Source organism: Ornithodoros turicata, unplaced genomic scaffold (genome assembly GCF_037126465.1).
Source record: "Ornithodoros turicata isolate Travis unplaced genomic scaffold, ASM3712646v1 Chromosome160, whole genome shotgun sequence".
Lineage (NCBI taxonomy): Eukaryota > Metazoa > Arthropoda > Arachnida > Ixodida > Argasidae > Ornithodoros > Ornithodoros turicata.
Genome location: NW_026999321.1, coordinates 228,028 through 246,600, shown reverse-complemented (window position 1 = coordinate 246,600; position 18,573 = coordinate 228,028). Strand labels below are relative to the sequence as shown.

The 18,573-nt window shown below is 49.6% G+C and overlaps 1 protein-coding gene across 1 annotated transcript; it reads right to left on the bottom strand.

Moving 5' to 3' along the window:
- Positions 1–822: 822 nt before the first annotated feature.
- Positions 823–17,005, bottom strand: LOC135372700 (zinc finger protein 271-like). Its single transcript, XM_064606196.1, has 6 exons — positions 16,755–17,005; positions 15,814–15,909; positions 13,210–14,229; positions 12,936–13,148; positions 3,895–4,698; positions 823–2,654 (listed from the first exon to the last, which is right to left on the bottom strand). Exons 3-6 carry the CDS (start codon positions 14,126–14,128, stop codon positions 1,582–1,584), a joined length of 3,009 nt encoding a protein of 1,002 aa, XP_064462266.1. The 5' UTR covers positions 14,129–14,229; positions 15,814–15,909; positions 16,755–17,005; the 3' UTR covers positions 823–1,581.
- Positions 17,006–18,573: the final 1,568 nt, after the last annotated feature.

Below are 18,573 nucleotides of genomic sequence, written 5' to 3'. Positions count from 1 at the left end.
GGTGTTCGGTATAAAGGAGTTTGACTGTAGTTACGCTACATGTACATTACATGTGCAATGTTTGACTAGAAATAAAATGTATTTTTGGATTGCAATTCCTTGGGTGTGCCTTTGGTGGGAACAGCTATCCTGCAAAGGGGCTCCGGTTACATACCAGTTGGGCTAAACTCTACCAGCTAGACTCTGTTCACAGGGATCACTCTAAGTGGAGCCATTTCAACCAGTCCCACCTCAACAACGGTCTGGTTAGAAACCAGTTGGGCCAACTGGTACCAGTTGAGACCGGGACTAGCCAGAAACCAGTTGGGCCAACTGGTACCAGTTGATCAAACTGGTCCCTGTTCGATAACACAGTTCACCCAGTCCCAGTCGCAACTGGATCCAGTTCAACTGGGAGTAGGTGAACTGTGCTGTCGAACAGGGACCAGTTCGATCAACTGGTACCAGTTGGCCCATTTGGTTTCTAACCAGTCCTAGTCTCAACTGCGACTAGGTGATCTGTGTTATTGAACAGGGACCAGTTGATCTGGGACCGGTTGAAATTGTTCCACTTGAACTGGTCCCTGTTCAATAACACAGTTCTACTGGTACCAGTTTTTTTTTTTTTTTTTCGCCTGGGTTGGCACTGAATTCGACCTTTCTGATGTTTTAGGGGAAAAAACGAACAAATTTTGCGAGTCTTTTTTGCTGTTTTCTTCTTGGCATCATTCAGGCATCACCAAGTGGATATCACGTTACCTTTATAATTCCGGATTCCTTGCGGACACCACCTAAGTTTCAGATACCACCATTCCATGTCAGTGATGAGTCAACAAAGTGATCTGTATCTCCTCAATGTTATTAATGATACGGAGAGAATTTAAACTGAACAAAACAAGATAGTCAGATTTGTACAGCTTCTCGCCCATGTGTGTACATGGAGCGCATCACGTGTTTGCGGAGGAGGAAAGCAGAACTGCAGAGTCTCCACGCGTACGAGTTCTCGTTCATGTGTGTCTGCTTGAAGTGCCGCAGGTTCTTGCCCTAGCTGAACTGTGTAGCATGGTGGACGCCCTTTCATGGCTTCTCGCTTGTATGCATCTGCATGTGATGCCGCAGGCTGAACTTTGCAGGACAGAGATAGTACTTGTGTGGCGCCTCACCCATGTCTATCTGCTAGCAAAATGCCACAGGTGCATGATCTTGCTGAACTCTGCATGAAAAACATAGCACTTGTATTGCTTCTTGCCCATGTCTCTCTGCTTGGAATGCCACATGTTATTGCCCTAGCTGAACTCTGCATCATGGTAGCCAGCCTTCTACGGCTTCTCGCCTGCATGAGTCTGCTCGTGGAGGCGCGGACGCATGCTCCGGCTGAACCATGCAAAAGAGAGATTGCTCCTCTGCGGCTTCTCGCCTATGTGAAGCTCCTTCTGATGCCGCAGGTGGATGCTCTTGTTGAATTATGCGGGGCAAATACGGCACCTGCATGGCTTCTCGCCCGTGTGTGCCTGTACTTGCATGTTTGTGATGTCGCAGGGGTGTGCTCTCACTAAACACTGCAGGACAGAGATGCTATGGGTGAACCCTGCAAGATAGAGATCACACTTGTACGGCTTCTTGCCCGTGTGTGTCCACTTGTAGACACTGCAGGTGCTTGTCCTGTCGTAAGTCTGCAGAACAGAGGTCACCCTTGTACGTCTTTTCACACGTGTGTGTCCGCTTGTGTTGCCGGAGGCTCGTATTCCGGCTGAACTCTGCAGAACAAAGATCGCACTTGTACGGCTTCTTGCCCGTGTGTGTCTGCTTGTGTTGCTGCAGGTACATATTCCGGCTGAACTCTGCAGGGCAGAGGTCGCACTTGTACGGCTTCTCGCCCGTGTGTGTCCGCTGGTGTTGCTGCAGGTGCGTATTCCGGCGGAACTCTGCGGGACAAAGATTGCACTTGTACGGCTTCTCGCCTGTGTGTGTGTGCTTGTGATCCCGCAAGCGCATTTTGCGGGTGAATTCCGCAGGACAGAGATTGCACTTGTACCGCTTCTCACCCGTGTGTGCCTGGCTATGACGCTGCAGGTTCGAGCTACGGGTGAACTCTGCAGGACAGAGGTCGCACTTGTACGGCTTCTCGCCGGAGTGTGTCCGCTCGTGACACCGAAGGTTATTACTCTGTCGGAACTCTGCAGGACAGAGATCACACTTGTATGGCCTATCACCCGTGTGTGTTTTCCTGTGACACGTCAGGTGCCTGTTCTGGCGGAACTCTGCAGGACAAAGGTCGCACTTGAACGGCTTCTCACCCGTGTGTGTCAGCTTATGTTCTCGCAGGTGCGTACTCCGGCTGAACATTGCGGGGCAGAGATCGCACTTGTGTCGCTTCTCGGCTGTGTGTGTAGGCTTGTGTCGCTGCAGGTTTGAGGTATGGCTGAGCTTTTCAGGACACACATCGCACTTGTATGGCTTCTCGCCAGCGTGCGCATATGGGGCAATGTCTTTGGGCTTAGAATCTGTTTGATGACCCTTCAGAGTGACTGTGACACTGTTGTCGAATGGAGGTTGTACAGTCGTTGCACTGACATTGAAGCGTGCGTCTGAAGAGGTGCCAGCAGATGAAATTCGATCACAAATGTCTGTGGGCTCATCCTCTACATGGAGCACACTTTTGGTTGCTGTTGCATCTGAAATTACAAAAATGGAACAGTGAGAGTATAGAAAGGTTGGCAGTACATTAACATAACTGCCACATTCCCTCTCAAAATAAGCGGTCCTTTCTTACGAGAAAATATAGCAAACTACTTTACGACAGTTTGAAGCTCAACACTCATCTACCATTTTGTTCCGGCACATCTGTGAAACACTACCATGGTCAGCTCTGTGGCCCCTCCTTGGCCCAGATCGTCCACTTGTTGACATACTGTAGCAAGCAGGGATTCCCCTACACCCCGCCAGGGGGGTGTACACCCTCCCTGCATTTTTGCGACACTACCCCTGAAATTTCTCAGGTGACCCCACCCAGCTCGACCACCGACACGTTCTGGTAATGAGTCCGGCGCAGCGAATTACATCCTGTACTGTCAAACTTGAGCTGTAGGACCAGTCATGCAGATGATCGTACCATCCGTTTGTCCAAAATCATTTGAAAGTGGCCGTTCAATGCATATATTGCATGCACATACGAACAAAAGTGCGTGCGGCCACACAGACTCAATATGGATCATCAAGAACCATTTGCGCCCAACTCAATCGAGCGAGGTATTCTGCTTTTTTCGTGTAATGTATTCACCATTGGTTGCTAGGTATTCATTGAGCTTCGTGAGACAAGGTGCTAGTCTTTTTTCTTTGTCAGTCGTGCGATTATGCATCTTAATGTCGAAATGCCGTTCATAATGAATCTGTATTCTAATGTACTGTGTTCTAACGCAATAACATGTACAAATAAAACGGGAAAGCTGCGCGGGTATGCCATCACTGTGCCACGATTCTTTCCGTGTCTAAGAAAAATTCCGTAAGTGGAACCTTCACCAAGCATATACCCCTACCTTGAAAGCTCGGCAGCCCCCAACAGTAAATTTCTGCGGAAATCACTGGTAGCAAGTGTAAAATAATGCAGCAATTTTGGCTTGTTTGTACGTGATCAGAGGTGGATTTTTCTGAGAGGGGTCCTGCCTTGGACAGTGTGCTATTACACCGCCATGGTCAATTGAAACTTTATGTAACGACTGAAACTGAGGGGGTCTGGAAATCCGCCCCCGTACGTGATCATCATGTTACAAGCGCAACTTAACAAGGACAAAGAGGAGATGGGACGACACGGGGCTAATTTCCATCAATTTTATTGAATCATATCAGCGTTTTGTACCTGTACCCCTACTGGCTTCTTGCCCGTGTGTGTCAACTTGTGACGTTGCAGACACGTACTCCGGGTAAACGCTGCAGGACAGATATCGCACTTGTATGGCTTCTCGCCCGAGTGTTTCCGCTTGTGGCACTGCAGCTTCGACCTCTGGGTGAATGCTGCAGGACAAAGATCACACTTGTACGGCTTCTCACCAGTATGATTCCGTATGTGATCCTTCAGGTGCTGCAGCCGAGTGAACTTAGAGGGACAAAGATCGCACTTGTATGGCCTCTCATCAGAATGAATCCTTAAGTGCTCCTTCAGGTGGTGGAGGCGGATGAACTCCGAGGGACAGCGACTGCACTTGAACGGCCTCTCGCCCGTGTGAGACTTTTTGTGACTCTGCAGGTACGTGTTACGGATGAACTCTGCAGGACAGAGGTCACACTTGTATAGCTTCTCACCGGTATGAACCAGTATATGCTCCTTCAGATGGTGGAGCCGGATGAACTCAGACGGACAGCGATCACACTTGTACGGCCTCTCGCCCGTGTGTGTCTTCTTGTGAACCTGCAGGTATTTGCTACGCATGAACTCTGCAGGACAGAGATTGCACTTGTATGGCTTCTCGGCCGTGTGTGTCTTATTGTGACGCTGCAGGTCTGTGCCCCAGATGAGCTCCGCAGGGCAAAGATTGTCAGTGTGCCTCTGCGTGTGGTTCTTGGCACACTCACACCTGGAGAACGTAGTTGGATTGAGGTCGCACTCGGGTCTCTTCTCTTCCTTCTGATCTTTCGTCACAAAGGGACGCTTCACGCTAGATGGCGATGCTGAGTCGCAAGCGTGTGAGGGCCCGTGAAGAACATGAGTGCTTGCTGTTGCATCTGAAATTGCAGAATAGGACAGTGAGGGTGTAGACGGGTTCGTATCATGCCGGCACACCTGTCACATTTGTTCACAGAATTGACAAACATGGGCAATCTTGGGCAATGAGGTTGTGCCAGAGCCAACGTGAAGCACAGAGATACTGCTTGTTATATGTGCGCTTAAGAGGGTGCTAACCACTATGGAAAAGGAAAATTGCCAACGATTGACTACCACAGCGACCTGGCCACCACCAGCAATGCTTTGCAAGTTTTCAATTTTGTCCGTTCTTCTCAACGTTACTGAAAGGCTGATGCGGAGCTGCACCTCTTTGACCAGTGACCTTGCACGTATTCTCGTATGACTGACTAAAATGCAGATGCGGTAGTACCTTTGCGGGGACTACCGCACCCTGACCCTTGACCTCCACCCACCACACTGTACAATCGATACCCTCTACCACACTTTCACGACTTTGTATGCCCACGCATTTGTATGGCGTTACACTCCTCTTCCAAACTGATTTTGTCACAGCGCACCAGCCCGCCCACCCAACATTTCGAAGACGGTGGCAACTACCTTGGCCCTCCAGTGTATGTCACGATGCCTTTCGGGCTACGCATCACCGCCCAGACCGTCCAAGTAAGAGAGCAAAAGTGTACGTAGTTTGCCTTTGCGTGCCTTCACGGCGTACTCCTGACCCGTTTTTCATCGAAAGAGCACCTCAACCACTTTCGCATACTCTTTTCTCGCCTACATGAGTACACTGTCGACATCAATGCCGTGAAGTGCGAGTTTGGAGTTTCATCGTTCCTTGGCCACACCACTTCACCTGATGGCATCTAAAGGAAATTTGCAGTGTGAAGAAATGAACGTACGACGAAGAGGAAGAAGGCAATGACTGGAAGAGGACGCCCTTTGTGTCACTATCATAATGAATTCGCCCTGGCCAATCTCCCTTGCGGATCACGGCCATCTTCCTGGGAAGAAGAAGAAGGACGATTTTTTTCCCCTCGTAGGCTCAAGCGGTAGGACACTGTAGTCTTACTTATAGAATAAGTTCTTAAAGATCACTGTACTTCTGTTATGGTTAAGGCCTAAACTTACAAGGAAGAAGGTGGTTCCGAAACCCGGGAGAACACGAGACGAAGGACCCCTAACCGCCTTTGGGGTATCAAAAATATCAACGGCTAGGCTTACCGCGTGAACATTTCTTTTTTTATTGCGTGTTAGCGCCGCGAAGCAACTGTGGCTATGAGTGGCGTACAGATGTGGACAGACTGAGAGAGGACAGCAGGATGGAGAGTGGGACAGAGAGGTTAGTATGCGTCCTGGGCCGACTTCAGGGGGAACTGTGCCCACATTCGTCTGGAAAGTCTTGGAAAACCCCAGGGAAAACCTCAGACAGCACAGCCGGCGGTAGGATTAGAACCCACCACCTCCCAGTCTTGGGCACGACCGTGGATACCACCAACGAGCTGACGCCTTAGGCCACTCGGCCATGCTGCTGGTCGCTTGAAGATGGAACAGATGGAAGGCCTAAAGTGGCCTCACCAAGGTCTGAGAGGTCTGGTGACTCGAACTGTCAAAGAAGTTACAGAGAAGCTTGACGATGTATACCTAACAGAAGACATCGAAGTACTTGTTGTACGGATCAAGAAAGAGACCGACAGCTTGGAGAAAGTGGGCGCTGTGCTGGAGCCTATGTGGCCAGTGGAGGCCATAGACGCAAAGCAACAGGAGAGCTTCAAGTTTACCGACGGCTACAGTTCAGGCTGAAGCCAAATTCTTCTGCCAGGAGTCAGACGTTAGCACCTCAGACAGAGTCGAGACAGTCAAAGAAAGCTTGGAAGGTTGAACCATCAAACAAAGCTGCTCAATCTGGACCTCATTAAGGCTAATCCCCTGTATTGCACCACCAAGCAAGTGTGCTAATAAGCACATTGACATACACTGACTCCGGAATGAAATTATATCTGCATTTTGTGTGGCTCATATATGTACCTACAGCAACGCAAGAAAATAACTAGGTCGCGATCGACAACCTGTGTAAGCTCAGTGTGAAGAGAATGGACTCAAAACAAGAGCCAATTTTCCAATTGCAAAGAGAGACTTTTTGCAATTCCCTTCACATTTCCTTACCGGTTCACAGTTTTGACATGGCCTTTATATGAACATCATCGCCGCACTTACTTCTCGGCACTTTATCGATATCACATCCCTTATCACCCTTCTCTCTTGCTGAGTGAGGAACCAGTCGTGCCACACATAAATGTCATCAAATTTTTAGAAACCACTAAGCTGATAAGTAGCCTGTAAAAGCTTGGATCATTTAACAGTTTTAGAGCATCTATTTTATGACGTACTACATACCCATTAATTCATCTTGAGCTCACATTAGTCATTGATTTGGCGCTTTTTGGCCTTAGTTGCCCTCGCACCACTAAACTTCCAACTACACACACGCACACACACACCGGTTCACAGCATTTCTATTCATCTGTGTAAGCTTAGGTAATTCTATATCGCCACAAATGCTTCACCCTGGGGCACCTACAGCTACAGTGCAATAATAATAATGTACCGACAATAGTATACCGATGTCCCCTTGTGTCTCCGATATATTTTCATGTTCCTGTTGCAAAAGACACAACGCTTTGTTCATCTGCTCGGAAGGATACAGTTTGAGATGTGCTGTCACACGCTCACTTTTGTTTTCCCGTGGATTATATGACAGAAACTAGCCTCGTAGTCAATACTGTGCAGTAAGTTATACGTATAGGTACGTATAGGTCTGTTAGTGTTTCGTAAATGTGAGCTAGAAAAGTGCTGAAGGAGGGACGGATGATAGTGGCATGCCTGGATCGGGTCTCAGACACAGGGTTGGCCATAATATTAAATCTGAACTTTCTAAAAAGAGCTACAACGTGGATTTGAAGGAAATTTCTGGCGCTTGCATGTTCACCACCCAGGCTGTCAAAGGAGCCAAGAGTACAAAATTGTATCCCTGTTGCGTTACAGTCCCTTTAAAAGCCACTTGGACGCTGGAACCTGCTCGCTGCGCTGCCGTTTCTGCCTTTCTCTTCTCGGTACTGCTCTTCTACCGGCACATGTCCTGCATTCTCTTTCTACGCCTTCGTGGAGAAGAGGGAAGAGGTCACGTGATGCAGCATGATACCCCTTTTGTGCATAATACCTGCAAACGCTGCAGGGGCGTGAAGAGCACACTCGCGTACCAAACGCGGAGTGTGTGCGTAACCACTTAAAAGTGTCACTACGGACTAAATCTCGTGTCTTCAGAATCCTACCAATGTTTCTGAAATCTTCTTGCCTCACTTTGCATTCCTGCGAAATATAAAGCTGGAGAAAAATAATTTTTATTTTTGAGAACTGTGTCGTCATGTCAGTCTCCGACGGAGCGCCTGGCTCTCACCTGGCAACATTGTTGCCCTTCGCGTCTACCGGGGGGGGGGGGGGGGCTCACCTTTGCACTCCGTGAGCGGAGCCCCACGTGACATATCATCAAGAAGGCACACAGGGGGGAGAAGACATCTCTCGCGTTTCCCTCTCTTTCGATCCGCCTCACGTGACCCTCCCGGAACGCCGGCGTCGTGGCTAGGAGAAGAGTGCCCTCTCCAGAACATGACGTCATTGTCATTTGTGGGATTATGATTACGTCACTCGCAAGTCGCATCATCGAAACTGGTGGAGGCTCAGCAGATCTTCAAAAACTGACGGAAATGCATAGCGTTCGTAAACAGGATTGAAATTTCGGGTATGGAATCCTTGAAGCACCTTCTTTTCATGAACTAACTAAAATAAACGCTGTTTTCTGAGTCTGGAGTGTCAAACACTTGCGCTGAGGAGCAGACACTTAACGCGCCCAAAGCTTGATTGATCGCTTGAGCGAAGTGACGAAACAATTAAGAGTCTGCCAATGACGACGTTGCTCTCAGCGGCCGTTGCTATGGAGAAGAGCCGCGTGAGCAGCCAGTGGTAGCTACAGGAAACCTGCTGCGTTTGGTGGACTTGATACGTCTATGTATGAAGGCTTGAGAGGAGGCATTATGGAGACTTTCCGTATCTAGGCGGCATGGACCGAGGGCACAAGCACCAACCACAGAGCAGAACCCAGCAGCAACCCCAGACCGATAACCATTGGCTGTGTCACCTCCCCCTTCTAATCTAGACAGTTTGTCTAGATTCCGCATGTGATGTCCTCGAGATACCCGCCCTGATAAAAGAAAGGGACAAGCTGGACCTGAACAAAGTAGATACCGTTTGTTCATATCACACAGAAAATATTGGAACCGACCACAATAATGGCATCGCATTAAAGGGGCGGCTGCATCCTTTATCGTCGATGTCAAAACTATGGCATCATTTTATTCCTCACTGACCTCCGACCACGGCACTGAAAACCCTTCGTGAAAGAATTCCGTGCTTTGACTGCTATTTGAATGAATACATGACAAGAGCAGACACCAAGACGATCGGAGACTCTGGAAAAAGGCCAAAATGTAATTCCCTACCATAAAACTCTCACAGTAACTAGAAACCAAACCAGCGAAAGGAGGCACCCCAACATGTGAACCGTCGTGATCCACATGGTAGGCCAAGGATATGTTACTGTGTCTCCCACGCGTTACGTGCACTGTTCATTCATGTTGCAGCACAAGGTTTAAACCGAACGATACTCATTTCCAAGGAGTCCAAGTGCACAGGTCACGGCAGACAAAAGAAACAGTTCTCACACGGCATGGCACACGGAACCCAGCGGAAGCAACCCAGCCAGCTCCTCCGGCACATATGCAGAACCTCCTCGGCGGCCCTTCTCGAGGAGCTCTTTCTGCAAAGGCTTCCGCCTGATGTGCAGATGATCTTGGCCTCTGTCACCAACCTGTCGTTGCAAGAACCAGCCGCCCATACAATCTCACGCAGCGCGCCAGGATGATCGTGACAAATGTAGGGTGCCACAGATCCTTAAAATTCAAGGACAAGTACAAAGTCGGGCAAAACCAAACAGTGATGTATGTTTCTGGATGTGACAGTCCTTTGAATGAGAGACGAACAACATGCATCTATATGTGGTCCCCTCCCCCATTTTCTCCTCCTTTCCTCTCGTGACAGATGCTTATCCTCTTCACTTCACTTCACTTCACTTTGTTTCATTCAATTTGTATTATCTAACCGATAAGCTCATCTATTTCGTTTCCTCCACTTTTCGTTTTCTATTTGCCCGTCCCCGTATAGTTACTTTATCAGCTGATGAGACATCGAAATTAAAATAGCCGGAATAAGCTAAGCAGTGCTCACCAGAAGAAAATCACAAGTAGTACTTCAAATAGATTTCAGAATACGTATACAGTCAACCCTCGATTTATGAACCTTCGATTTATGAATTCCCTCGTTTTATGAACACGAGCACGGGGAACCAAACTTTGTCCATTCATTTTTTCCTCGTTTTATGAACCTCGATATTCGAATAATGAACGGAATTTCTGGGAACCAACTAGGGGTTGCCCAGCGTTTTTGCCCTCAATTTATGAACGGATCGTTCCGAGGTCAACAGAAACCTTCAAAGGGATAATTCCGTGGTCTTATGAATGACGCCTGCACGGACAAAACGTTTTCCAGGTATTGCACCCTCGGTTCTTAACCCCTCGAAATCCAAACAACAAACGGGTTTTCCGGGCTCGCACAAGGTGCGACCAAGTGTTCCTGACCTCAGTTGATGAATAAGGTGGTCGCTGTCACCCGGAGGTTAATAAACGGAGGTTAATAAACGGAGGTTAAAAATCCCGGAGGAAATCCGAGACCAGTCCAGTGCGAATGTGGTGACATCTCTTCTTTCCGAGATTGACACAGCGGAAGGCATGGTCTAAAGCAAAATTAAACAATTTAGTATTGCATAATAAACAGAGTGTGAGTGCGCTAACGTCTGTTCTTCCTGAGAATGATACAGCAGAAGGCATGGTCAAAAGCAAAATTACACAATACAGTCGACCCGCGTTTATCCGGATGGCCTCGTTTCCTGTGAAAATGTCCGGATAGCGGGGGAACCGGATAAGTGAAACACGAAAGTCCAGAGTGATCCTAAAAGGACATCTTTATTGAGCATTACACAGAAAACTATCCATTGTCATCTGTTTCATTCTAATACACGCATCCAGTTCTTGCAAACCTTTGCTAACAGCATTAACTTGCAAAATATTGTTTTGTTGCTCGGAAAATACTAGCGCTGTTCTCAGTGCCGCATGCGGATTTTCTGCCGTCATAGCTGGTGCATCCCCGCATTCATCATCAGATTCTTTTTGAACATTATCGGAAGCGACGACACTGACGATGTCGTCATCTGCGATTACCGCGCAGGAGTCCTCGTTGCGGACCTTCTCAGTCTGAAATGACCAGTCAGCTGAGTGGATTAACGTGCAAAGCCGGAAAGGGAGAAAATTCTTCATAGCAACACCCTCTCTGTGTCAGTAAAAAGGAGGCCACAACCAGGGTCCTCGACCTCGCTTGACTAGGTGTGAGCCAAGTGTCATTCCTGGACAAAAACCGGATAACTGAAGCCGATTATTGGGTATTAGTCACTTCTGTTCCCTGGAATTCTCGTCCGAGTCCGGAAGCTGAAGTCCGGATAAAGGAGGGCGAAATACGTGGGGAGAAATCCGTCCCCATGCTATTTTGTCCGGATAGCGCAGGATCCGGATAAACGAAGTCCGGATAAACGCGGGTCGACTGTATATGGCATTATAAACACAATCCCAACTCGGATATACTGTTCCATTTGCTCGATAGTACTCAGTTAACTGAATTTTCGATTTATGAATCCCTCGATTTATGAACGATTTTTCGGGGAACCAGGGGTGTTCATAAATCGAGGGTTGACTGTACACGTAAAAGTACTGCGTTTTGTCACGGCTTCAACCAAAAAGGAAAACACCAAGTGAAGTGGGGCGGCACCGAAATGGAGCAGAAACGAAAACAACAATGGTGGTAATGGACAGAGGTGAGTGCGGGTAAGCAAACTTGGACCCCCACCCGCAAGAATTTTATTCGGGCGACCCGCACCCGGAGCGCTGTCTGCATACCCGCATTGGGACCCGCAGGGGGAAGTGTTCCTCGTCCATTTCACCGCTGTTCCAATTTTAAAACAATAGAAATTCTGAGTGTTGGCTACGTGTGGCTGAGAGGGTTCAATCGTATGCCAGTAAAACTGCAATTCAACAGAGAGCACTTGCCTGCTGCAGTCTTGCACATGGATTTAGACGGCCAATGACAGGGCACGGCTGAGCTCACGTGTGACAGAGAGGGATCACTTAGTTGGCCATGGAGTGAGGAAAATGCGGGTGTACCCGCATTACCCGCGGTCGCATTGCGGGTACACCCGCGTTTTGCCCGCTACCCGCAGCGATCTCGAATTCCTACCCGCAAATCGTGACGATGTGCGAGTAACCGCGGGTATACCCGCGCTCAGCTCTAGTAATGAAAACTGACACAGAAACAAATGGGCTAGCAACAGTGGCAGTAACAGAAACAAAACAGATCCCATTACATCTCCTCGTTTATTAGTGGATTAAGCACGCGTCGGCTATAGAAATCATGAGGCGCGGGTCTGGGAGTATACGTCTGAGCTGTCGCGCCACTTTTGCAGTTTTTGCGTCGTTGCGTGACGACGAGTGTGCCGTTTTGTCCGGAAAGCGTGTGCCTGGAAAGTGTGTGCTGATATGTCTTGCACTATGGATCAGGCCATGACTGATGGAAATACAGCTTTGGAAATCCGGAAATCCAGCAGTTCAGGGTGCGTAGGGGGTGTCTTTTTGTGCGTGCTTGTCTTCATCTTCCCACCACATTTTTCTTTTTTTCAATATTTTAGATGCGTCACTAACCGTGCCAGATCATAACTCTTTTGAACCACAGTCTGTTCGTGCATGTGAGGTGAGTTTTAAACGTCACGCAGGAATAAAACGTGGAGGGGGTACAGTTCGCACCTGCACAATCTTTCCTCTTCTTGGGGTTCTGGGGTAGAGGACACGTGGCAGGACAGAGGTTACACCTGTACAGCTTCTCACCCGCATGTCAGCAGGACCGAGATCACATATGTGGCTTCTTGTGCACGTGTGTCTTCTTGTGAGGCTGCAGGGGCAAGCACTGGCAGAACGCTGAAGGACAGTTTGTCAGTTCATGTGGCACTGCAGGTTATTGCTCCGGATGAGCTCTGTAGGGCAGAGACAGCACTTGTATGGCTTCTCACCCATGTGTGTCTTCTTGTGACGCTGGGGGTGCATGCTTAGGGCAAACTCTGCAGGACAGAAATCGCACTTGAATGGCTTCTCACCAGTATGAATCCATGTGTGTTCCTTCGGGCAGTGCAGCAGGGTGGACTCAGAGGGACAGAGACCGCACTTGTATTTCCTTACACCAGCGTATGTCTTGTGACGCCTCAAGTTCGTGCTGTAGCTGAACTCTGCATGACGGAGATCACACTTGTACGGGTTTTCACAAGTATGGGTATGTATGTTATTTTTCATGTGTTGGAGCCGGGTGAACACAGAGGGACGAAGACTGCACTTCTACAGCTTCTAGCCCAGTGTGTGTCTTTTTGTGACGCTGGAGGTGCGTGCTCAGGATGAACTCTGCAGGACAGAAATCGCACTTGAACGACTTCACACCAGTATGAATCCAGGTGTGTTCCTTCAAGCTGCGCAGCAGGGTGAACTGAGTAGGACAGAGATCGCACTTGTATTCCCTTACACTGGTGTGTGTCTTTTCATGACGCCGCAAGTCTGTCACGTAACTGAATGTTGCAGTGCAGAGATCGCACTTGTACGGCTTCTCATCGGCATGAGTACGCATGTGATTCTCCATGTCCTGGAGCCGCGCGAGCTCAGCGGGACAGAGACTGCACTTGTACGGCCTCTCGCCCGCGTGTGTCCGCGTGTGGCGCCGCAGGTGCGCGCCGTGGCTGAACTCTGCGGCGCAGAGACTGCACTTGTGTGGCTTCCCGCCCGTGTGCGCCCTCCTGTGAGACCGCAGGTACGTGCTCCGGACGAACTCGGCGGGACAGAGGTCGCACTTGTACGGCTTCTCGCCCGTATGAATCCGCATGTGGTCCTTCAGGTGCTGCGGTCGGGTGAACTCGGAGGGACAGAGGTCGCACTTGTGTTGCCTCGCGTCGCCGCCCGCGTGCACCTTCTTGTGGTACTGCAGGCTTGAGCTGTGGCCAAACGCCGCGGGACAGAGGTCGCACTTGTACGGCTTCACACCCGTGTGTATCCTGTTGTGACGCTGCAAGCTCGTCTTGTGGCTGAACTTCGCAGGACAGATATTGCAGCTGTGGAGCACCTTCTCAGTGTGCTTCTGCGTGTTGTCCTGGGCACTCTCAGACCGGCAGAACGTAGCTGGGCGGAGGTCGGGCCCCTCGTCTCCCTTCGGGTCGTCCGCCATGACAGGGTGGTTCGGGCTGGATGACGACGACGACGACGACGTGTCGCAAGTGTCTGCGGGCTCACCTTTAACATTAAGCACGCGACTGCTCGCTGTTGCATCTGAAATTTCATAAACGGAACAGTGAGAGCGCAGACGGGTTCGTACTATACTGGCACAACTGTCACATTTGATTGATTGATTGATTGATTATGTGTTTAATGGCACAAAGGCAACAAAGGCCATAGAGCGCCAAAACTATGCTGAGTGTGTCGGAGACGATTATGGGAAAGATGATGTGAGAGAGAGTGTGGTAGTTAAAACCTATCTACAGGTATGAGCGATGAGCGATGATTGATTGACTGTCACATTTGCCGACAGAAATGACGCACGCGGGCGATCTTGAGCAATCGAGATTCACGACATTCACGCGCTGCTGCATTGACACGTGGAGCGAACCAACTTGAAACACAGCAACTTGTTGTGTGCGTGCTGAAGGTCTGGACCCTAGTCTGCGCACTATGAGCGGAAGGAGAGAGTACCAAGATGTGGGCACCAGAGTGGGCTGGTGTGCACCGTGTCATTCTCCTACAGTTATCGTAAGACAACAAATTTGGGCGTCCTCAGTCGGTTATCCACAGGCCATTCATCAAAGCAACACCCCACGTGATAAAATTTAGGCACAAGCAACAACGTGATCTGATAAACAAGCGCATTGCAATTGGAAACCCTAGGAATTTTATCCTTTTTTCCACGATTCTTTTTATACACCTGTTTCCGGTATTCATTCTTGTGCCAACAGTAAGCTAGTCATGAGCGAGCTGGGACTGTGCGTCGCTCAGGGGCAGATCCAGGGCCCCTCCCCCCCCCCCCCCGAGACATACCTCTGTCCCCCATTCCCGCATTTTCCTGCCGCACGCTCTGTTTTCCGCACACGCCGCACGGTGGCGTTCCGCTACAGCTTGCTAAGCTTCGCAACATGTAGATCATAAATAATGTTGTGGTGTGAAATGAAAGCGCAGCAGCTCGCCGTCTTACATGGCGAACCCCCCCCCCCCCCCCGTCTTCACTCTTTATTTTTAGTGCCCCCCCCCCCCCCCGAGGATCTTCCCTGGATCCGCCCCTGGCATCGCTGTTTTTTTTTTTTTTGAGTACTTGGCAGTCATGAATCTGGAGTTGTCACGTAGGTATACGTTGGGCATAGAAGTTTTTGAATGTCCCCGGTATATTTGCCCCTTACCCCAGAATCTCCCACTTATCATCACGCAAGCCTAAAAGTTAGCTCCCATTGGTCAGATTGTTTGAAAGGGAAAAGAAAGGCAATTTTCAATGAGGCATTTGCATTTTGAGCATTGCCTGTACCAAAACAAAAAATATCAGAGCTCATATTTGCAATGTTAGAGTCACCTAACAACCTGCATCATTTTTCTTGATATTTGAAATTACATATCTGTGACTCCAGAAATGAAATCTGGCGGTCTACATCCCGTACCAACTGACGCCGTGACTCCCATTGAAGTCACGCGTTTCAATGGGTGAAAACGCCTATTTTTTCGGTAAAACCCGCTGCCTGCCCCCCCTCCCAGACACCCGTCGTAAATATGAACACTCTCCGCCATTGCTAACACCACATCTCTAATCACGAATACGTTCTAACGCAGGATCTCTAACGACGCCCGCCATAAATATGAACACGAGACACTTACCGAGCCAACACGTAGTACGTCATCCTCGCTTTGAACACTCCTCAGGGCATTAGTCCACGTCTGTGAACTAGGGTTCCGTCTCTCGTCAAAAGATGCCTGGGAAAGAAAGGAACAATCAGACGTATTCCTAGCTGTGTGTCCAACGTTAACGTACGCAGTGGGGTCGGCTTCTAATTCTAAACGACGAAATCTGGCCGAAGTCCACTCGTCAAAACACGTACGCGAAAAACCTGGGCTACCCTCGATATCTTTTTGGCACAGTGCCAATCACTTCAGCGCGTGGTCGGGCTAAGCCTAACCGACGAAATTTTGCACCAGCCGTCATACCCCCCCCCCCCCCCCAAACACGCAGTAACCACGAAAAGCCTGCGCTGTCCGCGACATCTTTTCTTTTTACAGTTCCAATCACTCTCGCGTTGACCCGTCCCTCCCTGGCATGCGTGTAAAATATGAACACTCTCCGCCATTGCTAACACCACATCTCTAATCACGCGCCCTGGTTCAGCCTATTTTTCGGAAAAACCCGCGGGCTGTCCCCCTCCCAGGCACGCGTCCTAAATATGAAGACACATGGGAAAGAAAGGAACAATCAGACGTACTCCTAGCAGTGTGTCCAAGGTTAACGTACGCAGTGGGGTCGGCTTCTAATTCAACTACGCGGGCGATTTCGACAGTTCAATGAAATTTTCTTGCACTATATCAGTCGTAACGCGATCCACTTGCCGCCATACTGAGAGTAGCAGAGAAGTCATTATTAACACGCTCTTTTCTTTACAGAAAAGAGCTGAACAGGCCAGTAACATGCACCACAAGAATTGATTCATCGCCAAAGGTTACACCCCCTGTCTACACTGGCTGACGTGTGCATTGGAATGATAGCAATCTGTCCGACACATCAACACACGCATTATTAATATTAAACATGAACAGAATGCACTCACCGCAATAGAGTCATAATTACCGCGGAAATTGAACGTACACCACCCCGCTACAAATAACGAACGGTTGACGGGAAACACTGCACCTGGCCCGACCGCCTCTTCCAGCCGCAATTCTCCGGAGCAACTGGCGATAACTGGTTTCCGCGGCAAATGGAGAGGGCGCTCACCACCACCGACAAGCAAATCACTTCCGTTCCCCTGGTAACGGGGAAGTTGCGAGCGCCGCCACACGCGAGAGATGGCGATCCGATAACCGCGCGTCGTCTGCTAGCTCGAAATGCGGTGGCAGCGCTTTCCAAGGAATGCGGAGAGGAATGGAAATTCGGCGCTAGCAGACGATGCCTGGTTATCGGATCGCCATCTCTCCCGTGTGGTGCTGCTCGCAGCCCCGCCGCCACCAGGGGAACGCGATGACGCGAAGGCAGTACAGCAATTACGAACACCGGGCGCTATTAGCGATATCATATTTTCACAGCTCCAATCACGTCACCGCATGGTCGGGCTAAGCCTAAACGACGAAATCTCGCCGAAGTCCCCTCGTCAAAACACGTACGCGAAAAACCTGGGCTACCCTCGATATCTTTTTGGCACAGTGCCAATCACTTCAGCGTGTGGTCGGGCTAAGCCTAACCGACGAAATTTTGCACCAGCCGTCATACCCCCCCCCCCCCCAAACACGCAGTAAACACGACAAGCCTGCGATATCATATTTTCACAGTTCGAATCAGTTCAGCGCGTGATAAGCCTAAACGACGAAATTTTGCCGCAGCCCCGCCGTCCAAACACGCAGTAAACACGACAAGCCTGCGCTATCAGCGATATCATTTTTTCACAGTTCGAATCAGTTCAGCGCGTGATAAGCCTAAACGACGAAACATGAAAAGCCTGCGCTATCCGCGATATCTTTTCGTTTCACAGTTCCAAACACTTCTCGCGTGGCCCCTTCCCTCCCTGGCATGCATGAAAAATATAAACACTGTGCTTTCCGCCATTGCTAACACCACATCTCTAATCACGCGCCCAGGCACTCGAGCTAAGCCCCGTTTTTTATCGGGAAAACCCGCTGCCTGCTTCCCTCTCAGACAGGCGTCGTCAATATGAACACTCCGGGCTTGGAGCCATTGCTAACACCACTCTCTAATCACGCGCCCTGGTTCAGCCTATTTTTTTCGGTAAAACCCGCTGCCTGCCCCCCCTCCCAGACACCCGTCGTAAATATGAACACTCTCCGCCATTGCTAACACCACATCTCTAATCACGAATACGTTCTAACGCAGGATCTCTAACGACGCCCGCCATAAATATGAACACGAGACACTTACCGAGCCAACACGTAGTACGTCATCCTCGCTTTGAACACTCCTCAGGGCATTAGTCCACGTCTGTGAACTAGGGTTCCGTCTCTCGTCAAAAGATGCCTGGGAAAGAAAGGAACAATCAGACGTATTCCTAGCTGTGTGTCCAACGTTAACGTACGCAGTGGGGTCGGCTTCTAATTCTAAACGACGAAATCTGGCCGAAGTCCACTCGTCAAAACACGTACGCGAAAAACCTGGGCTACCCTCGATATCTTTTTGGCACAGTGCCAATCACTTCAGCGCGTGGTCGGGCTAAGCCTAACCGACGAAATTTTGCACCAGCCGTCATACCCCCCCCCCCCCCAAACACGCAGTAACCACGAAAAGCCTGCGCTGTCCGCGACATCTTTTCTTTTTACAGTTCCAATCACTCTCGCGTTGACCCGTCCCTCCCTGGCATGCGTGTAAAATATGAACACTCTCCGCCATTGCTAACACCACATCTCTAATCACGCGCCCTG